The 20,875-nt window shown below is 37.2% G+C and overlaps 1 protein-coding gene across 2 annotated transcripts in view; it reads left to right on the forward strand.

Annotated features, from left to right (window-relative positions):
* LOC124199403 overlaps window positions 1-20,835 on the forward strand; it is a 31,579-nt gene extending 10,744 nt beyond the window's left edge. Inside the window, exons 2-4 of one of the 2 annotated variants that reach the window (XM_046595206.1) lie at window positions 13,889-14,263; window positions 15,717-15,873; window positions 19,967-20,835. In XM_046595206.1, coding sequence (XP_046451162.1) covers window positions 14,220-14,263; window positions 15,717-15,873; window positions 19,967-20,167 — 402 coding nt within the window. In that variant the 5' untranslated portion in view covers window positions 13,889-14,219 and the 3' untranslated portion in view covers window positions 20,168-20,835. The remainder of the gene's footprint in view (window positions 1-13,888; window positions 14,264-15,716; window positions 15,874-19,966) is intronic. The other variant, XM_046595207.1, reaches the window with a different exon arrangement.
* The last annotated feature ends 40 nt before the right edge of the window (window positions 20,836-20,875 follow it).

Consider the following 20,875-nt stretch of genomic DNA (forward strand, 5'->3'; position numbering starts at 1 on the left):
GTGACAATAACTCATGACAGGTTCGTGTTCTTCTTGATAGCGGGAGCGAAGTTTGGTTTCCAAGTCCAAATCATAGTTAGGGGGCTTAAAAGCCACCAAGAATCGAGCCCGAAGATCTTGAAACGTTTGTGGGGCTGGTATAAGACTCAAATACCATCGCCGTGCTACTCCTTCCAAATGGATCCCAAAATTGTGCAGCTGCTCGTCGACATTCCACTCGTTATAATGAGCAATCTCCTCGTATCTCGACAGCCAATCCACCGCATCTTCATGCGCTTCTCCCCGAAAAAGAGGTGGTTCACGTTCCTTTCTTCTTACCCGATTTTCCTCACGGGCAATACCACCAATTCGTTGTGCAGGTCCTTGGTGATGATGGTGTTCAACGTCTTCGGGGCGATCTGGGTTTACTGCGGCAACGGCAGCACGTCGGGCAGCGCGAGCTCCTCGTTCGGCCATTCTTTCACCAAGGGGAACAGACCCCCGACAAACACAGGAAAACGAAACGCAAAGACACAAGTTATAGTGTTGAACCGAACGTGTTAGAGAATACCCTGCATCTCCACCACATGTCACGGGAGAAGGGCTAACACGTTCGGTCGTAAAGTGCGACTTGAAGCTGTTTCACAAAAAAAGAAGAAAACAGACTGGAGGTCGCGACTCCACCACCGACACACAGACAAGACCAGTGAACAACAACTAACTAGAGAAACATGCTCCCCTTTTGTATCCTCCGTCAACGTCGTCTCGTTTCCAAGAACTGTTATTCGTCGAGCGTCAAGGAATCGTCAACTTCCCAGGATCAGAATCGAATGGGAAACGTCGATTCTGGGAACTAATCAGTCGAAACGTGACAATATACATAAGAGAAAATTGTAAAGTCGAGCATTTTCAAACATTTAAACGACATCATCCCTCGTCTAATTTAGACACAAAATTAGATTTGCTGATTATTTATATATTCATTATTTGAACTACTATGTGCAAACTGGGACGAAGCACAAACTGCGCATATATCTCATTTGAGCGCACTAAACTTGTATTACTTATAGGCCCTAAATAAAGCATCAAATGAATTGCAAAAATAACTAAATTGATGCTCTCAATGTGGACAGCAGCAGCGCAGCCGAGAGCGGACTCTAAAGTGGTTCTATATGCACGTGGTGGAGAAGACGAGGAGAGACTTCGCGTTATATTCTCTGTGATAGCGCAGCATCAGCATTCCGCGAAGCTGAAAAGGTCCTCGCTTAATAGGATTTAGACCGCACCAGCAGCAGCAGGCATATATATACATTATAGTTCTGTGTTCGGTTTGTCTCTGAAGTAGCAGCAAACAGCAGCAGCCAGCATCAGCATGCACCAGCAGCATCATTCGATATTCATTACGGCCTTCTGCTTGATGATTCATCTCGATTAATGCAATTTCTATATGTGCATATAAACTAGGCTATAATATGACGATTCAATTATATACCGGCGCAATATTTCCAGCCAGAAACTGCATGCTGCTCATATTCATGTAGGAAATTTGAGCGAATAATAAAATAAAATATACAATGAGCTCGACCTTAGCTCATTGTATCGGAAAAAAGGGGCGCGAGATTATAATAGAAACTTTCAGCCACGACTGTGATATCTAAGGTATTCAAATCAAAATGAAACTTATTTATGATGCTACATCCACTAGCCTATGGACTATGTCAACAACGACGTTTTAGTACAGCCAGTCTAAATAATAACCTACCAGATTAAATGCCTATACATGTACGTATATTTGTCGATCAATGTATTTAACTATATGTACCTACATGTAGGTAAATATCATCAGATTACATCGATCAAACATCGCAGCAGCTACATTAATATAACGGAACTGGCATGCACAGCAATCAGCCCTGCAGCAGCACTCCATCCTATACGTACACACGCAAATGTATAAGCGCAGCATATAATAGTAGAGAGAGAGCCTGCCTTTCAAGTCCTATATATAGCCCTCTTTCAATAATACCAAACATATTTAGCATTTACAACTTTTGGATGTTGATCGTTATACTTTGATACTTACTGTATATATAGGCTATAGTTCATACACGCCCACCATATATATAACTCTGCCCCCAGGTTAATACAGCCAATGCTGCAATGCGTAGCCACCATCATATGTATTGGGCTTTTGTATAGACTTATTTTAAATATTTATAAACTCTGTTGATGGGATCGGTTGGGATTTTAAAAAAAAAAGATCAACAAAAATAGCTGTATACCTGATGCATATTTGAATTTGTGGGGGGAAACTTTGACGATCTTTATTCCTTCCATCAGATATATAAAAGCTTATAGCTTATTGTGATTTATAGTTTTTACATTGAGGTTCGTATCAATATTTTATTTATTAAAAAAGAAAAATGACAGGTAGAGATTATGGCCATTTTTTTATGGTGGGACAATTTAGGCCAATATACTTCATACCCTTCATACACACGCTTGGCATTCGCTCATTCGCTACTGTGCTGATATATGGGGCAAGTTGGTGACAAGCATGATGTAATGTTCTAAAAGAAATGGAATTCAATCCATTCAATATTACAACGAGGGAATGCGATACACATGCAGGGCACTCGGCAGCATTCACGTAGAGCGGAGGGAGTCACGCAATAAAACGGTGCCGGTTGACTGTGTTATACACATCAGCTGATGGACTTGTGGTGTTAAAGGGCCCACGCATCGCAGCGTGGCAAGCATCACGTCAACCAGTAAAAGTACTCCACCGTCGCCTGTGCTCTAAATCCTTAATATATATAACATTCGTATTTCGTATATTATAAAAGACTCTCTTTTAATACAACCCCTACATAAGACACAGCAGAGTTGAAAATATATAGACAAATGCAATTCAATCTCCGAGAAATCCATCAGATAAATATAGTAATATGTAGATAGGCCTAGATACAAAGTTTTAACAAGAAAACCCAATAATACTATTATACTGATGCTGTCTGGGATGGTGGTCGATACAAATACATTTAATACTCTCTCGATCCCGACTTTATTTATAGATATATTTCAAATCGCTAGATGTGTATTCCTGTACATAGCCTACAGCCGTGATTTTTATTTATGCAAAAATAATGCTGGCGAAAAAATATGAACAAGTTTTTTCTTATCCCAATAAAACTATGAAATATAATTTGGCCGATGTATAAGAAAAAAGGTCCACATATAATATATAATTTGATCCATCGTATAGGGAAACCGGGGTCATTTGGTATACGGGGTAAGATGCTCTTTCCTGATTTATTTAATTAAAATCAAAATTGAGCTGATTTTGAGATAGCCAAATCAAGTAGTTTTATAATTAACAGGTTTTCACCTAGTTACTGATGGGTTAATGCTAAAATTGTGGATTTGCAGGTGGATAAACTAATTTTTTACTTACAAAGTATCTTTTTCCAGCGATAGTAATTTTCTCCCACGTATTTCGTTCTTAACTAATATTTATAATCTTTTGCAAAAAGAAAGTTTATTATCTTGGCTAAAATTTGTTTATTTTGGTTTCTAAAATAAAGTTTATTTACTATTTCATTTTAAATTTAGAATCTGGATGCCTATCCATGGGGTAGGTTGGCCATTTATTTTCGGGGCAAGTTGTCCCATTCACTTAGCATTGTCTGCTAGCTGGGTTAAGTTGGCCCAATATTTTCGTCAGCTTCTACTTTTCTCTTGACGGCCAACTTTCCCCTAGTAGCGGTGGCGATTGTCCCTAAAAGTGAAGTGATAAATCACTCATTATCACTTTTTACGAGTAATTTTATCGTATATTTTTCGACGCCACATTTTAGCTAAGATAATAAGCTTTCATAATTTTTAAATATTTTACAATTCCGGTAAAAGTTACGGAGTGCAGGACCGGGTGTGTTAAAAGTGTGCCAACTAGCCCCGGTCTCCCTAAAGAAAGTTGGGTTAATATTTAAGTCATCAGCTCATCGCGAAATCACTCACGGATAAAGAATAAAATATATTAATAGAATAAAGTGTATGGATAACTTTTTCTTTGTCGCTCTTCGCATATAGGAGAGAGGGGGGGCTAGTTGGCAGGTGGGGTAAGTTGGCATTTTGCTAGTTACACTCCGTACAGACCAAAACAAATCAAGCCTTTTACACCAAATATGAAAGACAACACCCAGATTGCTCATACAAAATTTCAAACGTATACGACTTCCCCAACAGGAGTTAAAGCAAAAAGAAAAAAAAAACGAAAAAATTTTTTTGGGGCCTCTCACGGCCTCTCAGCATTTTTCATTTTTCTCATAGCATAAAACTCTAACAGTGTCAGAAAACCCAAGCAAAAAAGAATTAATGTTTGTCTTATTTTTAAAAGAAACCCGACAGTTCTACATTGAAAAGTTATTTAGTTATCAATTTCTTTGTTTGAAAAGCACCCTGTGGGGTTAGTTGTCAGAAATTTTGAGGGGCATGTTGTCATACGGATTTCTCACCAGATGCTGAGTTGAAAGTTTTCAAAATTCGACCTAGAAATTTTGGAGCAATGGATAATCGTCAGCAGCCAACTTACCCGTAGGTGGGGCAAGTTGGCAGACTTTTTTTTCAGTTTTTCTCAATTTCACAATTTCGTGAAAATAAACATTGCAAACAAATACGATCAATTCATAGAGAATTGAAATTTGAATCTGATTCAATCATTCATTTTACTAGCAGTGTACTAAAAAAATTTAAAAAAAATTCAGGAGAAATGCACCTGACAACTAACCCCCCTCTCCCTTAGGCTACAAGCAGGCACCGGCCGTTTAATAATCCACTTGTTTGATCTAATGCATATAGACAGAAAAAAATCAATTGTTGGATAATATTTATATTTTAAGATAGGAATCTATGTTGCTGCTGCTGGCCGGCCGGATGCGCTTTTTATCTTTTGCTTTGTTGTTGCTGAAACAAATATTTGACTTTTTGCGAGTGTGTGTGCTGTGCTGTGTTTGACAGCAGCGCAGCAGTCAGGAAAAGTCAAATGAGCACGTCTGAAAAACAGTTGGTGCGTGCTGCTCCGTGCTGCTGTTTGCTCAACAATTTGACCCTTGGAAGCTTTTTAATTTTCTAGTCTATATATTTTACGATGTATTATTAATAAACGTATGTAGACAGCGCGCGCGTGCTGTGCGGTTGTTGTACTCAGAGAGGCCGGGCTGTTGTTGTTAAAACAATATTTACGGTTGCCTGAACCACGCCCTGCTGCTGATGTAGTTATACATATAACAAAAGGATGCTGGCGAAATTGATAATAGAAATAATAATGGGAATTAATAAGCGAATTATATATATACAGGGAGCAATGAGGCCGCCGCATCGGTGTTGTGCTGTGTAGCCCAGCGTAGGCCTATATAATATATATAGGCTACAAGAACAAGAGCTGGAAATATATATAAGACAAAGGCGCACAACTAATAATAATAGGGGGCCGAAAACTATATAGGCCTACATGTACGGCACGTTGATGCACTTATCTATTTATGTATTAAACAGAAGAATATTTTAACGTACCTACTCTATGATGTTCTTTTATATAAAAGTCTCGAATTTTTGAGGCAATTTATGTATATGCGTAGTATCTACTGACACGTTACAAAGTGACAACAAGACAGCCGAGACTTTATATTTAAGTAGACCCAAGTGTGAAATAGATGAGTGGAAAAAGAGTTTGCCTGACAAGTCCTGTATTTCTCATGATGTATAAAAGATTTGCGCCTCATTTCAAAGTGTTTTATTTTTTATACGCTGTGCTGCTGCTGCTGCGATCAAGTTTCTTCTCAGCATGTTATAGACAGCACATGCTGCTGCTGCTATGAAGTCAGCAAAAAGGAAGAAGAACATATCTACCCAAAGTTGGACGTGTATGAAGAAGTTGGGCCCTGTCTTATATTAGAGAGCTGGAAAGTCTCAGAAGGAAAGTACAGATCGCGATGTGCTCTGCTGTGCACCAGCATCAGCCCTATACAAGTTTTCCAAAGAAGATTTTCTTCATATTTATATGTATTATATAACAGAGTCGCAGAGCTGATCCATATGTAATAGACGTCTGGCTTTGTGCGCATCAAATATATATGCTGTAGAAGAATATGTAGAAACAATTCTGAACGAATAAATATTTAAAGTTATGCTAGATGTGCTGGCTATTAGGCTATATGGCCGTTGTTTATGGTATAGCCTATAGATTCACTTCTTGGCATTATACATGCGGATATAGTCTATATACATATAACAGATGGCAATGTTCAGCACGGCCAGCGCGTCTATATATAAATATCCAAGACAACGTTGATCCTATTTTAATGCTTCCGTACGGACTTTTATGTCTTTAGCCTGGAGGACACAGTCACATCTAAAGCATAAGAAATGGATGTTAAATATAGGGGTCATAAAACGAAAAGTCTGCATAAATTACGACACAAAATAACAGTATAAGTTACATTAAAAAGCTTTTCATACTGCTGTATATAATATGAGACGTGAATGACATCAACATAAACAGCCTAGATATATATATACACTTAATGAAAAGCGCAGGGGTTTAATCAACACTTGCGGAAACATAAAAGTGCTCAGACTGTAGTAAACATAATTTATGAGCCAATCTTATCAGATATGTTGTGTACATCAAATTGATGGAATAAGGAAATATCGTCTATATTGTGATGCTGGTGTAATAATAAATAAATATATAAATAAGCGTGTTATGGCACACATGATCGATTATCGATAGAAATAAAACAAAAATGTTTCTATACAACACATCCATCGTTTTGATATGTTATAGAAAGACAATATAATAGCCCACACAACATCACACTATATATTATAATAATATATTTAAGTCAATGTGCTGCAGCTTTGTAATGTATATATCGTGCTGTGCGCGGACAAAGTTTGTGTGCTGCGGTTATCGCTCATAGCGCGGTCGGGCGTCACACCCAACTTTGTCGCCCTTTTATATTCTTTTTGCACACGGTGAGAGATATATAGATGTGATTTATCGATCAGTGTCTATAAAACACTGTTTTGTTAGACCACATAGAGAGATAGCCTGCTGTGATGTAGCCTATAGACTTTTCTATACAGCACCACAGCAACAAATAACATCTCTATTATATTATTAAGTTATATACTCCTACTACTATTTATATATAATAAAAGAGCTGTTTTATATTATGTATTATTGGACTTGCTTATAATGTAATAAGCTGCACGGTCAACCGATTAATCCCCCGAATAATCTGATTTATAGTTCTTCTTCTTCTTCGATCAATGTAATAAAGAAAATCAATCGGCCATCACAGCGCAAGCATCGTCGTCAATATAAATGTACATTGTAGTTATCTTACCATTATTATATCTCTTTGATCTTTTATAATGTTAATATTCCCGTGGTATATTATATAATATTATATATAGAACTCGTTTCGATATCAAAATGATGATTTGGTATATTGGCGAAAGTCGTCCAGGCGGAATATTCCTTTTATACCCCGCGCAACGTATAAACATAAAGGCTATCTTCCACCACAATAAATTCGGCATTCATTAATTGCAATTTGCAGCAGATTTTATTCTCTTTAAATTATTCGGCATCTATATTACGTTTTATATTTTTATCTAATAAATGTATTTCTAATACTTCAACATTATATATTATTCGCCCTTGAAATCTCCTGGAAATCTCGGCTTATTCGTTCTCGACATTTGTCTGCTGCTGTGCACAGAGTATAATATTTGTTTTATTGATCCGCACTCGAGTATGGAAAGCGAAAGGCATCGTGAAACAACAACAACAACAACTAGAGACCTGGGGGCTTGTAAACCGATTCTCTATAGCTCTCTCAAGGCTATACACATTCGTGCGTGTATGCCAATGCGGAATATATATATGTGTACATATCCTTGCACTATATAACGAGGCGTCAGCACAGCACATCTACATAGAAGTCTAAATGACGTAAAAAATAAATACAAGACTATATTCTTGGGGCTATATTTCTCAATATTGTCTATAGGCTATATATTCTTTTATGAATGACAAGAATGTATATACCCCTGGTGGAATATTAGAAATCATCGTCCACATCGTGAAGCATCGCCTGCGGGCTATATATAAAGGCTCTCTGCTATATTTAATGAAGCCAATAATCAATCGATTTCGATCATTATCTGTATAATATACTCGCAGGCTATCTTGCATGCTTCTCGCGAATGGTAATAGGCCATTAGGTGCTTCTCTGGTAAAGCTTCTGTTTAATGGGCTATTATAATGGCCGCAAATCGTCTTGGCACACATATATCTCACGCAAAAGCAATAGCGCAAATAAAGAGTATTATATTTATCATCATTACTATTTAATCATCTCTCTGTTTCGCTTGTCTGGTTGCATTACGAACACGTGGAGTACAGTAGGATAAACTCGTTTGTATCCACTTCGACCGCAACAGCATTTATTAATTATCATGCATGTATAATACATAAATATATACATGATCTGTCATTATTAGGACATCTATTTTCAATTGTTTTTTTTTCCTCATTATAAATCGAGTGTCCATCAGAAGTGGCCATCCAGTGTTTAAAAAAGCATTGCCACTCGTCCACTCTAGACGAGAAACAGGTGCATGTGAATTGTAACACACGCCCAGCAGACAAACAGAACAGAAGCTGTTGATGTAATCTCAACAGTCCATTAGTATAATGAGTCTGATTTTTCAACGAAAAAAATTTAGGATATAAAAATAAAATAAAACATTTTATAAAAAAAAAATAATAATAAATGCTTAACCTACATACAAAAAACCAGCACACGCAATCTAATCTATAGAAAAAGAGAATGGGTCTTTATATATATATACAGTCGGGCCGGTGCTTGGTTGTGCTGTGTTGGGGAGCCGCGGGATCAATATATATATGGCTTGTGTGCGTGATATGCTCTGCTGTGCTGTGTGTAATCAAGCTATGTACTACTCTCTCTTTCGTTCGGTCGCCAAGAGATATTTAAGTCGCCTCGCCACCAAAACCCGCGAACGAAGCAGCAACGTGAGGAGAGCCTATAATATATAGCTCTCAGCAGCACACAGCAGCTATAGCAGCAGCAGCACACACAACAAATATATATATATATCGGATGAATGCCGGCAACCAAACAACTGCTGTGTGCTATGCCATTGCCGGCGTGATTCAACCCGGCATATTATATATATTACGGCCTGGTAACAGCAGCAGCGTCTCTTTTTTTCTCTTTCACAACATTTGCTGCTGGGCCACGCGGTTCAAACATCAGCTGCTGCTGTTGGAACAGCAATCTAAAAAATTCGCGCTATATATTATATTACTTGCTGCTCTAATTGTCATATAGAACATTCTTTGGTATTGTAATGGGAATTTACTGCTGGGGTTATATTAGAATAAAATGATTATTCGGTTGATGGAGAGATGGATTTATATTTCGACACGCCCCAAACATTTATATAGTTTATTGGGAATTCCTTTTATACATATGATAATGGAAAATGGACCGAGAGCAAATTGTTGAATGCACACATATTGACTTGATGGCTCTCTGCGGTTTGATCGACTGGAGATGGTGGTGTCTCCCTTTTGTATTGGATGGGCGGGGTTATAGCCTCTTATGATCAAGAAAATATTCTTTTGGAATAGATATATAAAATCGATGGCTGCCAGCACATTTCCACACGCAAACAGACCGAATACACACAACAGCAGAGAATGAGAGACGAGCGGCTATAATAAAGATCTCCTTTGACAACTGATGTGCTGGCTATTATATATAATATATTATAGGAACGCGGCTGCTGTTTGAAAAAGAACAAAAGAATCAAACTGCTTTTTTATACAAAAGAACAGATATAGAAGAGTTGTGTATATTTTTATTTTTGTACAGATCAAAAGCCAGCAGCATCGAAATATATATCTAACGTGAAAATCTATCGATAAATAATACGAGAAGATTTGACGTGGAAATGATCATAAAATATTATTGAACGTCAGCCGATGCTGCGACCGTTTGAATTTGCATTTATTGCCATTTTTATTTGCCATTCTCTCTCTGATGATGTGAAATCTTTTGATTTATTTACTGGGGGCTAAATGAAGCTGATGGGGGGGGGAGGGGGAGGGTTTGACGTGCTAATTTTCCCGTCATTTGCATACGATGATGAGGTGGATGTTGCTGATGTATTATAGACACACGGCATCGACTATATGTGTGCTTGCTGCTGTCCCTTTTCGGCGTCTGATTATTGATGATGATGACGACGATGTTGACTGTTTTGTGAATAATATTCCAGCTGGATGATGCTGTGATGATGGCACAGCTCTAATATAGCAATCATTTGGCATCAAGGACCCCGCGCCCGCTCTCTTCTCTCTAACTCCCTGCAGCAGCATGAAACCTCTGCATGATGAGACCTCATTATATTCGCCATTATACATTTCTCGTGACGAGCGTATAGAGCGCACCAGCAAACGCAACAATTTCAGTCCAATTTTGCGTTTACCATAGGAAAGTTTGTTAGACTTGTCGTATCATATATAGCCCAGCAATATCATAGGCGTATAATAGTCTTCAATGATTCCTAGTATAGACCCGTTTTATGATAATGAAACGAGAAATATGTTGTTCATCGTTTCTTTTTTGTTTCACAACGTAATTGCCATTAGTACATACGCAATTAATCGTATCAATAAATCATTTTAGCTATTTATAATCACAGAATGCGTACATGCCAGAAAAGTTTGTTTCACGAACAATTTGTGTGCTGGGGGACTATTATACAAGTTTCCACTTCTCGTCTACAAATTATCTGCCAACCTATAATGATCACATTTCTGTAGTTGGTCGCGTCCAGCTTTATATAGTATAAAGTTATAATATAAATGTAATAAACCCGGTAATAATACCATGCATCAACAAAACAACGCCAGATGTTTGTGACATTCTCTATAAAGGCTTATATAGCTAATACTGCTATAAGTTCTATTTAGTAGGCCTAATTTTATACAGGCTACATTTCTAGAAACTTTAGAAATGTGTAAGCCTATACAGGGCTATAGCCCTGCACATAGGTTATATACATACAAATATAGGCCTACGAAATAAGTTTATATAATACAGAATATGACGGTGTGTATAAATATTACATACATATATAGGCCCTAGGTCGGGAAATCTATGGCAAATAATATCAAAGTCCCCCATCTGTTTCTTATATTTTTGCCCAAAAGATGAAAGGAAACGAAAGTGTTCGCTGAAGCGTGATGCACACAATCAAGTGCCGACGAGTTATCGTGACGTCAAACTTTTCTTTATAACTAATCATATTTCGGCTATTTCTTTGGATGTGATGTGTATGTAGCCTATATACTTCTTTTTCTATTTGTCTGCTGCCTTTTACATCACCTCCCCTCCCCCCTATATAAGGAGAAAACGAAAGAAACTTTGGTTATTCTATTATTCGACGTGAAAGGGCCATGCACATCAGTTTCCTGGAAGGAGATGGAATCTTTTGATGGAAAGAGAGAAAAAGAAAAAGAAATACATCAAGTTGTCGCAAGTTGTACACAGCAACATTCTACCTTATACAGTATAGTATTTAGCTATATAGTATTTTGTTTTTTTATTTATCGTCGACTGCTGTATTATGTAAGGCGACAATGCAACGAGCGCCAAACGGAGGAGAATGGAGTGTCGGATACTACTAAAGAGTCTGTTCAGATTAATAATCGCCGACCATCTCCAGCACCAGCAGCAACACTTTATATAATACAGACCGCCAGCACTATACAAAAGGCTCTTCTATATTATTGTTGAGATGCATCCGACTAGCCTATATTATATATTCTATCCCCAAATATCCTAGACGTCTAATTGAGAGAAGCTATATGCTATTAGGTAAGCAATTTATATCATAAAAAATAAAGAGCAAACAAATTTTGTATTTAACGAAAAGAAGATCAAACGTTTTGTTAATGTTTGTATTTAAACGATTAAGTGGCATCCAACTACATAAATGATAACATTTTTTATGCCATTATCTTTGTTTTAATCAAAAATCAAAAATAAAATTGTATGACAAAGGAAATAAAATGAAATCTATTAAAGGGTAAACAGCCCAACTAATACAGGGAATGTGTAACATACAAAAATAGAACGAGAAATAAAAATCTAACAGAGAAGAATAGACGGAAATTGCTATACTATGGCGGAGGGGGTGCGCGCGTACGCCCGGCTGGCGATGACGTGATATTATATCTAAACTATCGGGGGCAGCAGCAGGCGAAACAAATTGGCTTCCGCATTTTCAAACGTCGTGATATGTGTGCGGCAGATGTTGTGCGCTTTTCATTCATCATCATCATATAGCTCCCTGCTGTGTGTCAGCAGGCTCTATATTATACATATAATATGCGACATTCACGCTCCAACAATTTCCCTGCTGCGTTATATTTATTATATTTTGAATAAATATCAAATAATCAAACATTTTCAGCAGCAGCAGCCCATCAGGAGCCAAAATGACAAATGTCAAAAAAAAGAAGAAGATGATGATGACGGCCTGCCTTTATAGCCTATAGCTAATAGCCTCAAGAGGAGACTCTATAATATGCTTCGGGATTAAATTTATATATTGGAAAGCATCAGAAAACAAACATAAAAAAAGAGAAAGAAATAAAGTGCTGATATGCTCATCGCCAGCATATATATATTAATGGAGAAATCCATCTCAAAAGGCTTTTATATTTGATGAATAAAAGCCTTTCAGCCTCAGCTGTGTATCAAAACATCATCTTGTCAGACAAATGGATGGGGTTTAATTGTTTTTTTGGTGGGTCATATACAGCAAGCATATGGGGCGTCAAAAAATGCACAGCATCTTTTGACAAAAAGTTAGCAGCACCATCCTCTCCCTTGAATGATCCCATTTTGCTGTTGATGATGGCTCAGTATTATATATCGCATTGAAAATGTCGATCGATTTTCTGTCATCATCACCGCTGCGCTGCTGCAGCTGTATAGATATATTTAGACGTGTGCAGATGTACCTAAGGACCCTTATACAGAAAAGGGGCTGCTGTATGTCATCTATATAATGCTGCTGTGCTGCTGCTTTATTTTATATCAGCGAACACCATACACGCCTTTTTTAAAAAATCTCCAGTTGTATAACATAATCAAGTCTATTAGGTAGTTTTACATTTTATTTGTATATCGATCAATAAGTCATTCATAAAATTCTTTTCTGAACTATTTTAATTTTTGAAATTTTTTATTCGAAAAAGTTTGAAATATAACGAAGAACCCGCCACAATCACTGATATTTGTTGCTGATGGCTAATCAATGCCAGCAAAATTGCTTTATAACATAAAAAATGGAATAAAAAGTTTGGGAAGTAAATCTACTTTGTCGTTTTACATAATACAATATCGGGGCTTTGAAAATCTTTTGATTTTGTCTGGCCCCAGCAGCCCCAAAATTCACCCAATCATCATTTATATTAGAATGTTTTACATGTTGATTTATATTATGCTGCTGGTCCATAATAACCAATGCATCCAAAGCGCGCATTTTAATTTAAATATTATTATTAGGCCAGCAAATATAGAGTCGATATTCTATGTTATATATAAGTGTGCGGGGGCTGAAAAGGCTTTTTGGATACAAAGAGGGCTATAATTGAATTTCAGTTGGACGCGCGCGCGTTTCTCTTATATTATATATAGACGTGTCATCGTGTGCTCTGATTGTAATATGCTATAGCTGCAGCTGCTGGCTTCTCGAAACCCCTGTTAATTAATCAATTTTCTTTTGAATTACACAGGGAATACATATCGATATTTTCGGAACCATCCAGCAGCTGCTGCTGCTGCGACGGCTGCAGCCTTGATATATCTACATCACGGTCACCCACGCCCAACAGCTAAAAAAGGATCAATATAGACATGTTTTGTTGTCATTTATCAGCCAATAAATTACACCACGTATAGTATACATCTCGCCAGCAGCGGAAGGAATACAGTCATTACGTAATGCTACTTTGAAAGGAAGAAAGAAAAGAAACGCCAGCAGCAATTTCAAGAATCTAACATCGTCAACTGTTGAATACATCAAACACACCAGAGAGAATAATAAAAGGGAAGCCTACAGAAAAAATGCCAACAATGCGACACAGCACAGACCCCTGTGCTCAATTCAGGTGAGTTAAATATTTGATTTCGTCAATTTTCCTTGTTTCTTTTGATCTACACATTTATTCAAAGTTGAAACGTATATATATAACAGACTATGCGTGATTAATTCATGTGAAAAAGAATATAGAATGCCGGAGAGCTAATTGACAGCCCGGAGGCTATATATATGCATGGAGAGTATATATAGGAATATATAAATAAGACAAAAGATATATGCTGGGGGCGGCTGGGGGGAGAGAATAAGCTGCTCGTTAGTCTCATCTCGTTCGTGTGACGTCGATATAATAAGGCTCATTATCATATATACGTGATGCGTACCTTTTGTGCAGCTGCTATAAGTCTCGTCTCTTTTTCGCTCCCCGGCGCTCCCCAGTTTCTATGTGGTTCGTTGGGTGCACTGTTAAGACTATAACAAATGAACCCCTACTGTCTTTTGCCATCAATGGTTTTCCTAGCCACGATGTGGCATAAGGCAAAAGGTTCCCAACTCATATAATAATAGTTAATAATATTTGATCGTTTCTAAATTTGGAAAAATGTGGCGTGATTGCGCCAAAGACAACGCCCTGAGGGTTGTATAGAATCTGGGGATTTCCCCAAATTTTAATAAAGTTACTTTTTTAATATATTTGTGCAATGTAGTCAAGTATTGCATTCATCAACTATATTTACATAAATTTGTCGTTTGACAACTCCGAAAATGTTAGCAGTGCTGTGCTATAGTATACACTGACAACTTACCCCCCCCCCCTCGGGGATGTAAGAATAAATTAGAAAGCTTATTTTCTGTTTGTTTTATATATTAAGTCCGATGTTAAAGTTTGAAAATAGTTTAGAAATGGGTAGATGAGAAATAAAATAAAAAGCAGACAACTAATAGATTTTATGTATATATAAGAGCCCCAACCCCGGCCCCAACTTATTTCTCCATGCAATTTCACTTCAAAACAATCTTGTAGTTTGTCGGCTTTTTCGGCAAATTGTTTTCTAAACATATTTCAAACGTTTTCAAAATTTTAGAAAAATTTGATCAAATCGGGAATGAAATGTTGGCAATTTTTTTACCGGCGATTTAAAGAATTTAGGGGAATTTTTAGTTTTTTTTTCCCAAGGTTAGTTTTCAAAGAGATCAAGTTGACAGTTTTATTTTATTTAATTTTTTTACGTATTCATTTTATTGAAGCTGGTGTTGTGCGAATTTTTGGGGCGAAATGTTTTATATCCGAGCTTCAGATAGTTAAAGTTTAATTTCAAAAAATAAAATTCTTTCGCTTAAATTATCCTGTCGATTTTTCTGATAAAGAAAATATATCAATCCCGAAAATTTCAGTTATTAAATATAGCCTACTTGTTGGGTTTTTTAATAAAATATTCTTTTTTTGTTGTTGTTATTGTTTGGATTTATTCATACGTGAATTCATTTGAATAATTTGCTTTGTTATACATGCTGTATAATAGAATGCTCGGTCATCCGTGCTCAGCGAGTCAACACCCCCAGCCGCAACTGCTGCCGTCCGTGTACCAGGCGGCGCTCAATCACGCCGGGCCCTACGGTCACGGACGGGCCATTTCGCACACACCGTGGGAGGCCGTCACCTTCGTCGCTGTAAGTGCGGTAATAGGCGTCATTCATTTATCAATAAATCAATCTCTTTCTTTTGTTATTGATGTGTAATGTACCAGCATGAAAAATGTATTTGTGTCAGACCAGCAGAGTTTACATTACATTTTTAAATACGGTTTATATATAGAACGACATTTTATCATAAATATTATATGTGCACAATAGAAATATCTCGTGTTACATCAGACTTGGAAACAGCAATTTTCACTCGAACAACTTGTGCGAAAACCAAAATGAAATTTGGAAAAAGCTTTTTATATAGGAAATCACAAATTCATGCACATTTGTTAATGAGAGAATGTAATAGCCTATCAATCATTTATTATTTTTTCGATGAAATCATTTCTGTATAGGTATACATAGTTACACCAATTGTGGTGTTAATGTACATATATATTTATAACTCATCCATCACTTTCCCTTTCTTTTTTCCCGCGGGGGTGATGTTACGAAGAATGAACGAGATCTATGCCTGCAATATTAATACTGCGAACATTTCTCAGAACTTATGTAGAGTAAAGTAGGCCTGTAGCCTAGTGCGTATAATACGTGGCACAAGATAATAACGTCTAATAACAGAGAAACTTGGCCAAAACCCTTGCGCTCAAGATCACAAGAATATAAAAGTTCCCTCCTCCATGATGCACATGTAGAGTCATCAAAGGAACATGTGCATGTGCCGACACTCGCCGACACTATATAATATATCTATACAGTATATGCTGTTGTGCTTTTAATGAGCTGTTTATGTAGCTTAATATCATTTCTTATTTATTTGCTGCAATATCATCAAGACGCAGCACCCTCTCCGGCTGAGATATCTATATTAGAAACGAGCCATAATTGATTGCGTTAAGTACTATATATTCTATATATGTGATATACATACGACGAGGATCGTTGTTATAATAATGTGTAGTCTGTATTGAATGCTGCAGCAGCGTATTAGTATATGTATAGTATACGCTCGATAATGGAATGGCGAACGATTTCAAACGAACCATGGCTTGACATGCAGCAGAGTGGACTTGAGAGATGTACCCCCCAACCCTTTTCCCTATCCTACAGTAGATATATGATTATTAAATTTTAACGATCCGCTTCGGCATATTCAGTCAGTTTCATCATCATATTATATATATTTTCTAATATGATAAAAGCCCAATTCCGCCCAATTCAGAAATGAAATCGAAAAGTAAATTCGTAATAATAATAGTGCTGGGGGATCCCCTTTCGCATAATGTAACACATGACAATAATCTATATGCAAAATGTCATTAGAAATCTATATCAGAAATTGATTAGGTCGTCAAATTTTATATTACAACTCTCCTCTGCATCGTCTCAGCAGTCGATGGAAATTAATGATATCATTCGACTGTATAGAGCAGTGATTTTCCACTTCCACGAACAGATTATACAATGACGATCGACGACGACGACCCCAACCCCGAGACTAGGTATAATATATATCTATATGCTGTTGTATAGCAGCAGCACAGTAGATTGCACTATATCGATCGTCAATCGATCTGTAGGCTATATACTGCCGGAAGAAGGAAATATCTACTCGTCTATATAGCTATAGATACTAATTCCTTGATTGTTGCATTTTCGACAGCATTGCTGCATGTTGGTCGTCTTGACTTGAGTCCTATATAACATATCGATCGACTGATGTGCGTGTTTAATAGTTTTCAGATGATTGGGTAAATTTTCCTTATAGCCTATACTCTCCATGTGTGTGTGATCTTGTGTGTGATGAAAATAATTTTTAAATTTTTTCCTCATCATCGATCCACATCGCAGTTCCCTTTATATTCCTGTGGTTACCTTTGAAAACCGTATAGGACAGATATTACGTCAAATGTGGGATGTATTATAATATATATTTATAATAGACTTGTGTATAATATGCGAGCTAGTCGGATAGTCCAGCACGGCTAATTGGGAATCCCAAGACGATCAACTTTAGACATTATATAGGCCTATTACAGCAAAGCAAGAGAAAAAGATGGCGCGAGAAGACACATTATTATTAGGCCTATTGTATAACTGTGAGATGCGTCAAGAATTTTGTTGCATCATGGCTGAATAATAATTTAAAAAAAAAGAGCATTATAAATAACGTGTGGGATGCTGCTGTGATTTTTTGTTTTTCTCTCTCTACTGATCCGTCCAAAGTGCATACATGTTCTATTCATGGGTGAATGAAACATCACGTAGGTGTCATAGTGTGTAGGAGGCCCCAAGTAAATAGAAATAAACTAGGCCTATATGTAGGCTGTTATTTCTATACATAGAAAAAGGTATAGGAACAATCGAAACAATTCCAAGTTTTATGAATCGCATGAAAATGTACTCACAGTTAATGTGAAATAGATTTATCTGAATAAAAGGATTTAGTTTAGTATTATAGCTTACAATTCAAATAATATGTGGGCCCTTTTTTTATAGGCTAATATTAGGTCTATACTTATATCATGGTCTTCTCTTATTCTTTAAGATCTCCGGGCCCTTAATTGTATTACATGATATAAGATCCCACGCACACAGCAGCAGGAGCAGGACCAGAGCAGGACTGTTGGACTAAAAGTCAATCTAATCCTTTTCCAGTCTATATTTACTATTTTCCCGTAGGGCGTTATTCACGTTACAGCGCACTTTCAGTTGTAGGGGGGGGGGGGATATTATATACCTACATAGCCTCCGGATTATTATCTACATAGAGACTAGAAGTTAATAATGGCCAGAGAAGTTGATAGCCTATATATAACTAGGCTATAAGGCGCAGCAACGAACGCTCATCAGCAGCGTATCTAATTACATAGGATAGAGGGTCTCTATATGTATACGAAACATCCATATCCAAACTTCTATCGGACCTTCTGAACATTAGATATATTTCAATAGTTAATTATATTTAACTTTGAATACATTATATGGTATGCTATCAAATAATTGTCTAAGCTCCTTTTTGTATACTAGACATGGAAAAGTCTTGTCTACTATACTGTCACATTGATAGTCTCGGATAGTCTATGAAAAAAAGTAGACCAGATGATCTGCTGTTATTGACTTTTGTAATAGCTGCTGTACACATACAGGGATACGTACAGTATGTAATACTACAAGTAATGCTGGTGTATTACAATAGTTTCTCTATTAGAGTGCTGCGGGGGGGGGGATACTCTCAACAACTTCGAAATTGTATACTAGGATACTCCGTCTATACACACACACTGTCATCCAGCCCGTCATCATTCGTGTCTCCTGTATATAAGAAGAAAAAGAAAAAAAAAAGGAAAATCAAAATGGATATTGTGCTGTGTATAGTACAGCGCGATCGATTGGGCATCAAAGCTGTGCGTGATGCTGCATTATTCCCAATTTTTCCTTTTCTTACATTTCAAATGAAAAGAAAAAGAGAGAAGAAGAAGAAGAACACGAAAAAATGTCACACATTCGTGACTCGTCGGTCTGTTGCGGAAGAAATCGATTTTTTACGTCTCCAACAACCAATGGCGTGTGTATAGACTATATATTTATATAGAGCCTACTGGCTATAGATATACCGTTACAATTTATTCCCTTTACATATGCACGAGCTGCTGTGTGCACACATACTCCATGCAAGAGCCCAGTTGAGCCAGCGGCGCTGCAGCAGTATTGCGCTTGTATATTTTTCTTTCAAATTTCCCACCGCGCAATTATTCCAACAAAAAGTGCAAAGTTAATTTCCCAACTCATCTGCTGCTGCAGTGGGATCTATACATGTACGACTAGTACATTCTTTACCCATCCCCCTAGCTATATATAACATACAAAACTTTTTGGGAGGCATCCGTGGCGCGGGTACATGAAATGAACAAGTTTCTCTTTGTCTTTTGTAAAACATTTCGAAATGATGTGAGTGCGCAGTAGTAGAACTTGTGATAATTGATACAATTTATTCGCTCAGTGGTTTTATTTTTATTGCGTAGGCTACTTGAAATAATGAAATAAACCGGAAATAAAATAAAATAAATATTAAAATTAATTAATCAAATAAAATTCTATTTTATTCGATTCTATATTGAATTAGATCGTTTTGGTGGCGTACATCGCCGTGTTGGGTTACCTGGCGACGCGGGCCCTGCGCCAGGTGCCGCGCGGGTCGGCGGTCGGCTCTTTGCCCGGCGGCCTCCTCGACACCCGGATCGTCTACAACGCCAAGACCGACTCTTGCCAGCCGCCGGTGCCGGCCGAGATGATCGATACGCCCGACGGCTCCTTTGACGTCTGATCAATCACGGCGACGGCGGCGGCGTCACGTTCGTACTCGCCTGCAACCTCTGCTGCTGCTGGATGTGCTGGCCCATTGTCTTTTGGGACTTTGGCTGGGCGTGTGCTGTGTGTCGTTCAACGCTTTTCCTGATTACATTTCTTCCCAACACCTTTTGATTTTCTACATAAAAGAAGAAACAAAAAATGAGCCGTGAATAATAAATAACAAAAAAAAAAAAAAACTATTATTATATAAATGATGATGATTCAAGAAAGATTGTATGACGCAATTGTATAAATATTTACGTGTCGTTTGATGAATTTTTTTTTCAAACATTCCTTTACAATAATTTGTTCAAATATTTCCCGGTCATGCCCCATTCGTTTTTGTTTTTTTTTTCTTCTTTTTCCAACAGATTCCAAGCGTGGTTCTTACGTAATCCCCACATTCCAGGTAAATATCCAGTCGAAATTACTAATTGAAAAAAAATATCAGGGGCGGGCGAAAAGACAATTTCTGTTGATAGGTATCCATAAACCTTTACGTACAAAAATAATTATACACCCATCAAAACTGGACAAATTCATTTTTTTTATATTATATCGCTTGATTTATCTATTTTGCGCCCATCAGTTTGAAAATAATTAAAAAATTAAATTAAATAAAAAGTTGGTGCTTCTCCCGGACGAGTGTCTATAACATTTATAAAAAGTCTCTCCTCCAACT

Source organism: Daphnia pulex, chromosome 8, assembly GCF_021134715.1.
Source record: "Daphnia pulex isolate KAP4 chromosome 8, ASM2113471v1".
Lineage (NCBI taxonomy): Eukaryota > Metazoa > Arthropoda > Branchiopoda > Diplostraca > Daphniidae > Daphnia > Daphnia pulex.